Here is a 10,526-nt window from a genome sequence, read left to right as displayed (position 1 = left end):
TCAATGGATCTCATGTGTTTGTACTTTACCTGAGTATAATTAATGATGGATTATCGCCCGGTATCCTGCAGAAAAGTGTGCTCCTTTCCTGCTACTAATATGTTTGCAATGTTTCTATAGCCCTTTCCACCCAGACATATCCCTTTCAAGCATAGTGGAGCAAAGCGAAGACTTTTTGTAAACTTGGCAAAGAGTTCTGCCTTGTCACAGAGTCCTTTGCAGTGTAGCTTTCTTTGCTGTAAACATGTTTCAACAAAGCAGAGTGTTTTGTTCTGTGCTAGCAAACAGCTCTAGGACAATGTATCTCCAGACTGTCGTTGCTTTGCTTGAGGGATTCAAGAGTGTACTTCATTGGAAATTTAGGTTTGTGCAATTAAAGTTCTCTGTTGCGCTAGCACAACAAATTCACTTACAGAACAGAACAAAACAAAACAAAATGTTTTGTAGTCAGGAAAGTGACAGAGAAGTTCTCTGAAAAGCATGAGGTGAAATCATGATTATTGGGAAGATCTATAAACACTCCACAAGTGAATCATGATGAAGGCTCAATAAAGACCACACATAGTCAAATTTCTGCCTGGGTTTTGCCCCATCAAATCAGGTTGAATGCTTAATACATAGGTTGGCAGGAGGTGCCCTATGAGAAATTCTCAGCAATCGCAGCTGGAATGAGTAGCCTTTATGGTGATGATTTTGCTTATCACCTTGAAAAGTTCAAATGCAACTTAACTGCCTCAGGGCTCTAAAGGCTGATTGACTATAAAGCATCTCATAACTGACCCTATGAAATCAAACTGTAGCCTTTATCCCTGCCAGCTGCCACGTCTCCTTCCTGCTCTGAAGCTCTGCTCATTGGTTTGAGCAAAGAACTCGGCTTGCTTTGCCGGTTAGAGTGTGGTGCTGATAATGCCAAGGTTTGCAAGTTCAATCCCCAAATGGGACAGCTACATCTTCCTGCATCGCAGTGAGTTGATCCTCAGGGTCCCTTCCAACTCTACAATTCTATGAAAATGAGGTGCCCATTTATGCTGGTGTGCCAAAGTCTCCGTGCTTCCCCTAGGCAGGTTCCTCCTCCTTAGGGAAGGGCTGTAGCTCAGTGGTAAAGCATCTGCATTTCCAGGCAGAGCCAGGAATGTCCCAAGGTACCATAAGGAGCCCTTTATTGCAAATGGCTGGCTTGGTTTGGAAAATAATGCTCTCACAAGGGCTCCAAAGTGTAAGGGATGGACAATGTTCCAATTTCCCCAAGAAAAGTGGCTTTTCCTTGCCTCCTTCTCCTCTTAAATTTAAAAAAATGTTTAAGTAGCTCCCAAAGGCCATCTTTTCTATGTACAGTATTTCCAAATGCAGGATGTATGAAGAAGAAGCAGGTCTGGAAAATATGTTGCAATACTGGATACAAATTTACTGCATACTGACTATGGGAACACACACTTAGAAATAAGGCACAGGCCAAAGGGTATATTCAAGTAACTGATTTTTTGTTCTTTTAAAAAACGGTTTAGGAACCTTTGGCCTAAAACAAAGGACATCTGGTATCTGAACCTGTCAATGGTATATAATAAAGCACAAGCAATCTGGCCAGGGAGCTGTTGGTGTTTGTGTCAAGCTCTGCCCGATTTAGCTACCTGCACTTGCAGCCTGCATAGAGAAGATGTCAAGGAAAGGTCAATCCTTTCCAGCCCTGACCATCTTGAAAGTTCAAAGCAGACCATAGTTCTGTCCCGCTCTTGCCTGGCAGAAGGCGACAAAAGGCAATGAGGTGTAATTGGTTCAGTCCTGCTCAAATTGGACCCATCACTCCATTGATCTCAATGGGCTTGCTCAGAGGCGTCCCATCCCGTTTCGCCACCTGAGGAGAAACAGGAAAGTGCTGCCCTGCATGTCCATCTGGTACCCACCCCACCGAAACCTCATTTCCCAGGGTCGCAGGACTGCAGTTTCTGGGTTCGGGAGAGATTTCGCAGCCCCATGAAGCTCTTACGAGATCTCACTGGAACCCACAAACTGCCACTGCCACTTCTCCATAAGCGGCAGCAGTGCCCCTTGGATTCAGCCGCCTGAGGTGGTTGCCTCAGTCTGCCTCATGGATGGGCCGGCCCTGGGTCTAACTCCAAGTAGCACTTGGTTGCAGACACTGCGCTGTGTCACATTTATTGTGTTCAGAGGAATCACGTAAACCCCTTTAAAGGAGAAAATACCAAACGCCCTCATCATTCTGTGTGGCTGACTGGAAAGCTACGAACCTGTTGCATGTGTGATGTTTTAAAAAGGACTGTTTAAGAATCAAAGCTCGGCCTTCTCTTCATGCCTGGGTTGTCATTTGAAGTGCTGCCGTGGAATCTAAGTTTTGTTGAAACTGTGACTCAATACCAATCTTCTGTGAAGTACAAAGAACATCATCTCACCTACCCGGTGGATTTTCCATGTGTTCCTAACAATTGTACTGTCTGGGAGTGAGCTGGAGAGTGAAAGACTGGGGGATTTCCTGCCTTTATTTACAGACCTGTGGGCATGCACATGCACTAGTAATTACCCAGTCAGTCCCTTAATTTGCCTTGTACCATGCGGGTGCAGTCTAACGGAAACTGCCCGAGCAACTTTCCACTGAAAAATTATAACCAGATACATGTTCGGAGGGAGAATGCCACACATTTTTATCGTCTTCTGTACAATTGGAGGGTGGAGTAGGGGGAGGGGGTTGTAATAGGTCCCCCCCCTCCCGCCTTACATGCTGAGGAATGTCTTCCACGGCTATGTTTTTACAGTTACTGGAATTTTTTCCTTGTGCCCTACTTGCCCCCACCTTTAAGCTATTGCAAATGCAGCTGAACAGGTCAGTGTCATCTGATGGCAGCGTTAGGTTTGCAGTGGTGAATGTGCCTCAAATCTACTTCCAAACTTCATCTGTTTTCTCTTTATGGCCACAATCCCAGGGCCCACAGCCCAGGGGCCACTTAAAGTCATGGGTTTGAACAGGTTTAAGTACGGCCAGATCAGTGTTGGATTGGGGCCTGTGTACAAGCAATCTCTACCCCCTGCGCACACACAACCATCCATTTTTGGCTTGGCGCAGTGTTATCTGTCGTCGTAATGGAACATGATAATTTTGAGCACACCCAAGGGCACAGACTTATGAGACGGGTGAAAATGTACGTGCTGAGATGTAAGGAAATGGACATTTCGATGCTAATATTTTATAAAAAATAAATTGGTGAGGCATGCCTGGAAATAGCCTGGAAGTAACTTGCTCATCTTGTGGGCTTTCCACCATACTATGAATCACTTGTTTACTTCACATAACAGAAATTCAGCTGTATTCCTCAGCTATAGGCGGGACATTGTAAGTGAGAGGGGAGAGTGAGCGGGTGCGAGGCCTGTACCTCAGTAGCAGGGCCTCTTCTTTCCATCCAGAATGTTCCAGGCTTAATCCCTGGTGTCTCCAGATGGGGTTGAGAGAGACTTCTGCCTGAAAACCTGGAGAGCTGCTACTAGTCCGTGCATGTAATACTGAAATTTGGCAGGTTTAATCCCCTCAAAAGGGTCCAAGAAGCCTGCAAACTTCATCTACTTCTGCCTCATTTTTTTAAAAAAAAGTTATAGATTTTTCCTTATATTTTTTGTTTGATGGTGCCCATCACAAAACTCTATTTGTCTGTAAATTGGTAAGCTCTGTCCACTCAGGAGGGGCTACTATGCCTGCAAATTTCATCCAATTTTACCAAGAAGGGGAAATATAGCCATTTTTAAAAATTTCCCCATAACAGTGAATGGGGGAGGCACGAAACTTTACTTCTCCAAATCAGGATTCAAATGTGCACCAAACTGGGCAGGCTTTGAAGCACTTCAGACCAAAGCAGGCTATTTTTCCAAGGACTGAATTGGGGTATGAATTGGATCTTGCAGTCAGTGCACCACCCCGCCCTCCTCACCCAAGTTTGCACAACATTTCTGTGGCAAGCATTTCTGAGAGATTACTGATACCAGTTGGGAGGCGAGGTAATATTTGAATCCTACCTCCATGTTTCGGCATTAGCTCGAACTCTTGAATAATCTTCTGCCACACCCGCTTGGCCTTCCTTTGTTCCTGGCTAGCTGATGTGTTGCTTTCTCTATGGTTTCCAATTCAATAGTTGCTGGTCTAACCTAAATGCTGTAAGCGCACAGCTGGCTGAACCTTGGCTCAGTGCAGCTCACACATGTTCATGGTGTATGCATGTTCTTGGGCCATAGATACCCAAGCTCCCCCTGCCCTCCCCAGCACTCTTTTTCCACCATTCTATGAGAACAGAGCAGTCATAAGGCAAACCTGCGCTAAAGAGGCAGACCTCTTGTAAATTATGTACTGTACAGTTCCCACACACAGAGAGACCACATTAGTGATGTCTCTGTGGGTTGCTCAATGCTTGGCGTTAAGGTTTTCTGATTAGGGACACGCCATGTTATGTTAAGGAAGATCTAATTACATTAGACACAAACGCACACTTCATTATTTACAAAATCAAGCCGTAGCCATCAATGGACTGCTCCAAGCTGGAGCCAGAAGTAAAATTGGACCCTGCTCTGTCACAGTTGTCAATGGGATACTAAAACTAGCAGGCTATAAAATTCATTTTTTTCCCCAAGCAAAAACAATAACATTATTATTATTATGATTTTAAAATGCTATTCCTGAAGACCACAGAGGGAGAAATATTTTTCCTTCTGATCTGTTCCAGGGCTGCTGCTGGGAAAAGTTGAAGTGAGCCTGAAAACATATTGTTGTGGTCTGCCAAAGTGTTTCTAGTCTTGGCAGGTCTGAAGCAATAGGATTTTAATGAATGAGGTGAGAGACAAATTATAAAATAATTCCCTCCCATCACCTTGACAAGTCTTGTGGCAATGGCTGATATTAATGTTTTATTAGACCTCGCTGTGGAAGCTATATTTAAATTTTCCTTATTTTTCATTCTTGGTCACAGAAACCAATGAATCTGTCCCCAAACTTGGTAAGGAACGTATTAGCCTTATGGAATGTATTAGCATATACAAAAATTGTTTTAAGATGCTTTTACTAGAAGACACTGTTGGTGGGTAGCCTGCTCACTCTTCCTGGTATTCCTCCCTCACCTGCTCAGGCTTTCTTCATGGAGCTATAAGCATTCCTTCACATTTCTTCCGTTGTATTTAACATCCACATCATGAGAATGCAAATGAACAGATGTTTCATCATGGCTTTATTGATAAACCTGGATTTATGCACCAGCTCTCTATGGAACACGATTGTCCCTTTTAGAAAGTCCCTTTGCTTGCCACTTTTAACTCTGCCGAATTCATGTTAGCTGCAGTTTAATAAATATGCTACAAAAGAATGCAGTAAAGTTATAACACTCCATCCCTTCACTGATTTTTCTATAAAAAACTTTGTTAAGGAATAGACTTTCTTTCGTAAAATACTATGCATTTATTTGGTATATGGCCAAATGACTTGGTATAGACTCAATAATAAATAACAATAAGGGCATATTTTAAGAACAAATCTCTTTACAGTATGTTCCTTCAGAAGATGAGTTTGAACAAACAACAAAGGTATCACATGGAGTCTGCTTTAAATTGTTCTCCCATGGCTGATTCATTTATGTTAGCAAAGCATGATGCGTGTGCATGGGCAGTAAAGTGGTTTGGGCCATATTCCTTTTGCTGTGGTAGAGTTTGCCTGTGTAAACATAGACAAGTGCACTTAAATTCACTGTAGGATTCAGTAGGCTTGAGAGTTCTCAAGTTGGTTGGATTGGGACTTGCTCTGCAGTGGCATGGAGAAAATGTTCCCTGCCCTCCTAACAAAGCCACTACTGTACTACAGAGAAGAAATTAAAGTGGCTTCTACATGGAGACTGTGTATCATGTATACAGACCCTCTAGGAGTGAAAGCTCATAGAATCAGCAACTGTGGTTTATGAATAAACTGAACATGGGAACACATCGGTCATAACATGTATCAGACCCTAATGTGCATGCGCAAATGTGCATTTCTGACACTTTTCCAATTAACTGATCCGGTTATGTGTGTGTTTTTAATTGCAACTCCCAGTTTTTAAGATACCGCCCACATTTTTCTTTATGCACAGCGGGTAAGCCTGCTTCAAGTTGCTTAAGGTTCTTTTGCTTAGGACTGCTTCACACATTGTGCAGGATAAATCAAAGTTAGTCAACAAAATGGGCAATCAAAAGGGAGATGCAGCCAGTTCTGGGTCCCAAAAAAATGTGGCTATATGATACATGAGTTTGCTGTGTTTACATCCTTATAATAAGACAGTGTGTGAAGACGACTTTGAGGGACTTCCATGCAGCTTCTCCCTCCCCAGGCCTTATCTTTGAGTGGTGGCACAAAATAATAATAGTAATGAAAATGTGCTTTACATCTGCTCACATCCCTGGAGCTATTAAGAGCTCTTAGTAACTGGACCTCTGCCAAGCTGAATTGCAAGGCAAATCCAAAATGGGAATGAAGAGAGTTTTGCTTTGTCTATTATTGTATCTACCAGCTTCGTTCCTCCTCTTGAATAATTACTGCCCTTCCCATTAAAAAAAGCACCTTTCTTTTTCTTAAATATGTCTAAATATTTTCATCAATATATCTCTAAGGAAATTATGCTGCATTTGTATTAAATAACTTATGTATAGGAACTGTTTAATAATGATCTGGTTATAGTCCTTGGCTTTGATTTAGTAAAAGTATTTCAGAGGTACTTGTACACTTTGCAGAATAAGGGATATTTGATTGCGTCAGCCACACTTTAGGTATCACAGTCTTTTACTCACCAGAGTCAATCACACAGACATACCGTAGCATTTGACACAAATCAAAGTCCCTGACTTCTGCACAGGCACAATGGCAGCGGATGCTGATATTTCTCTCTGCTGTTCTGAACAAAAGTAGTACCAATCAGATGCAGTTCTCAGATGCATTAGATCAGGCATTCCCAAACTTCGGCCCTCCAGATGTTTTGGACTACAATTCCCATCATCCCTGACCACTGGTCCTCTTAGCTAGGGATCATGGGAGTTGTAGGCCAAAACATCTGGAGGGCCGCAGTTTGGGGGTGCCTGCATTAGATAGATAACCCACCAGCAAAAGCCCCATAACTGGGGTTTGCAGTTGAGAAATGGACTCTTGAGTTCTGTTGCTTCAACCACGGAAAGCTGAGCTTTTCCTTACCGGAGCATGATTTTAAAAGCACAAAACCTTACATTGGTGCAGAATGCATAATATTATGTAAATGTCTATTTGCACAGGGGTCCATATGCAATTTCTATATGCATATATAAATAACACACTTATGAAAAAATGTGTACTCTATACAACTATATACAGTTAGCTGGGGTGGGTGGAGAAATGGGACATTAAATCTGTATGCTGAGAGTTTCTTTGATTTGGGGTCCTGCAGACCAACCGCCCGTGTTCCACAGACTCTGAAAGAGGTTGGCTTCTTTCCCCTGCCTCTCCTTCTCAGTACTCTCTTGCTTCCTGAAACTGTCTGTAATAGTCCTCCTCTGAAGGGTTCTCTGTACATTTCTGACCATTATTAGGAGGCCTGGCTTCATTATAGCGGCTCCAGTCCCCTTTGCAAATGATCCAAGGCAAGATGTCCACTTTGTAATGAAGTTCGGCGGAGAATTCTATGCTGATCAGATTAGGGGTGCCTGCTCCTTTGCCCCTCGTGATTAGCTGCATGATGTCGTCGTAGCAGCAGTGCTGTGCAGCCAGGGTCGTACTTTCCAAAGACAGCATGGACCGGATGCAATAGCGAGCGGTTGGCTTATAGATCTCGAGTTTTTCCTTTGGCCCACTCGCATCTTTCCAGCGAAAGCTTTTCCGCTTAAGCCGGTCGTAGATATCGGCCGTGCTGTAGGCAACCTCCGTGGGGTACGTGCAAGGGCAAGCAGGGAGGTCGTTGATCACTTTGTGCATGTACTTCTTTAAGAATTCACTCTTGCAGCTCATCCACCTTTCACAGCTGTCAGTATCTGGACAGTAGAAAAGGGACACAAGGAGAACTTAACTGTGCTTCAAAGATGACAAAAATGCAGGATTTTGACAGCGTTTAGCTAACATCACACTCCGGTAGTCAAGAGTTTGCTTTGTGTTCTATCACAAAATCAATTCCAATATTATTTTAAAAACGTTTTAAGGCCCTGGAAAACATGCAACAACAACAACTATTTATTATTTATACCCGGCCCATCAAACATTAAAAAGAGGGCTGCCTTCAGATGTCTTCTAAAAGTCAGATAGTTGTTTATTTCCTTGACATCTGATGGGAGGGTATTCCACAGGGAGGGCGCCACTACCGAGAAGGCCCTCTGCCTGGTTCCCTGTAACCTCACTTCTCGCAGTGAGGGAACAAGCAGAAGACCTTTGGAGGAGGACTTCAGTGTCTGGGCCGTTTAGGGCTTTAAAGGTCAGAACCAACACTTTGAATTGTACCAGTTTCACTGTCAATACAGTCATACCTCGGTTTGCGACCGCAATTCGTTCTGGGGAGCCGGTTGCTCCCCGAGTTTGTCGTAAACTGAGGGGCTCTTCTGCGCGTGCGCGAAGCGCCAATACAGTGCTTCTGCGCATGCGCGCGCTGTGCAGATCGTTTCTGCACATCCGCATGCCGTGGAACCTGGATGTAAACACTTCCAGGTCCACGGCGGTCACAAACTGATCGGTCGCAAATGGAGGCAGCCGCAAACCGAGGTATGACTGTATGTGATATGTCAATATGTCAGCCTTTCCCCATGGAGTGTGCATATTGTCAGAAGAAAAGATATATTCTTTATTATTATTATTATTATTGAGATGATTATAGTGAGTAAAAGTAAATAAGAGGAAAAAAGGACAGTAAAGGGGGAAAGAAAAATGATAATTTTGTTTAAAAGCAGAGGAAAACAGCAATAACAAAATAACCATAATGTACAAGTAATGTTACCAATCTGGTATATATGTCGATGGATTAAACTTTTTGTTTCTCTCAAGCATATGTTCATGGGTCACAATGGTTTTCATAAATACATTCCAAATAACATTTAAATTTGCCCATGTATAATCTTCATCTGAAAGCAATCCATTCATGTGTTGCAAGAGTTGTTGTATCATCTATCCATTGACCAAAGGGGGCTGTATTTTTGTCCTCCCACATATCAATATCAATCTTTTGAAAATATACTGTGCATTCTTTAGCTACACTAAAGCTGAAGCGAGTGTATTGTAGTGCACCTAGTTTTCATGAGGTTCCCTAATGAATAAAAAACAAAACGTGGGTTAGAATTTGGCCGAGCACCCCTCACCCCACCCTCTGCCTCTGTGAAGGCCTCTCGCATGCAGCTGCACAGAGACACTGGAACTATAATCTTAACGGATGATATTGAAACAGCTCCTTTATAACTGAAACCATAAGTGGCTCACATTCCAGACTTGTAATATGTGGGGAGACAGCAAGATATCTGTGCAAATCAGGATATGACACTAGCAGAACCCTCATGAATGATGAAGTGAGGATCTGCATCTGGAATAAAGAAAAGAGTCAAACCTTTGTGCAAGTTTTAAGAAAATCCTCAACCTTGCTCCAAGCAATGCTTTCGCATCCCATAAACAATGCTCCGGATTAACCATGTCTTGGCCAGCACGGACAGATTTTGCAGCGCTACCTGTTGGATGCAGAGTCACCCTGAACATATCACGTGCAGCTGTAGTATTCAGGTTTTTGCCTTTTGTCCTCGAGTAACGAACTTGCAATGATTCAAGAAGGCTGTGGCGCAGCTGGAAGCAGAAACTTTAGTCCAATGTTTTCCCTTTGGAAAGCCCACTGGGAATGGCTGCTGAACAATGTGTAACTGGCTCAATCAAAACCCACACATTACAAAGATGGGGAAAATTTGAGTGCTCCCTCACAGCACCTTCTTAGAAGTGTCCTAGGGAGAAACTGTCACACAGATTGAAGCCTGCCTGCATCATCTGGCTCTGAAAGAAGATAACCCCCTGCTCCTATCTGCTTACCGACTTCGAACAGCTTTGTGGCATTGAATTCTTCACTTCCTGCGAGCAAGCTCACTTCTGTTGCTGCTGTCCTGAAGGTGTCTTCAATCCCTATAGAAAAAGGATATATATAGTATATATACAGTAACAGAACATAATAGAAGGCAGTAGAGAAAACAGGCTTGCATTAATATCCCACTGATTTCTTATGTACCTATAAACATTCATGCCGTCATTGTTACCTTTATTTTATTGGATTTCTTAACCACCTGTCACCATGAGGTCCCAAGGGGAAGGTTACAACAGCAATATAAAAATACAATATTAAAATCGGTTAAAGCTTTTGCTTTAGATTCAGAGAGAATGTGAGAGAACCCAAGAGAATGAAAATCACCTCTGAGCCTCAGCAGTCTTGCACTTTAATACAAAGGTTCAAGACAAATGTCCCCCCACCCCTCTCTGACACCACCCCCTCTCTCAAATATTTTAATATTGACTTGAGATTAATACCTGATACTACTCG

The 10,526-nt window shown here is 43.0% G+C and overlaps 1 protein-coding gene across 1 annotated transcript in view; it reads right to left on the bottom strand.

The window, feature by feature from the left end:
* Positions 1–6,563: 6,563 nt before the first annotated feature.
* ISM1 (isthmin 1) overlaps positions 6,564–10,526 on the bottom strand; it is a 30,039-nt gene continuing 26,076 nt past the window's right edge. The window contains exons 5-6 of the mRNA XM_035110066.2: positions 10,025–10,114; positions 6,564–8,007 (exon numbers count right to left, since the gene is read on the bottom strand). Of these exons, the coding sequence (XP_034965957.2) occupies positions 7,490–8,007; positions 10,025–10,114 (608 nt within the window). The 3' untranslated portion in view covers positions 6,564–7,489. The remainder of the gene's footprint in view (positions 8,008–10,024; positions 10,115–10,526) is intronic.

This window comes from Zootoca vivipara, chromosome 3 (assembly GCF_963506605.1).
Source record: "Zootoca vivipara chromosome 3, rZooViv1.1, whole genome shotgun sequence".
Taxonomy (NCBI): domain Eukaryota; kingdom Metazoa; phylum Chordata; class Lepidosauria; order Squamata; family Lacertidae; genus Zootoca; species Zootoca vivipara.
This window is presented reverse-complemented; position numbering and strand designations above follow the sequence as displayed.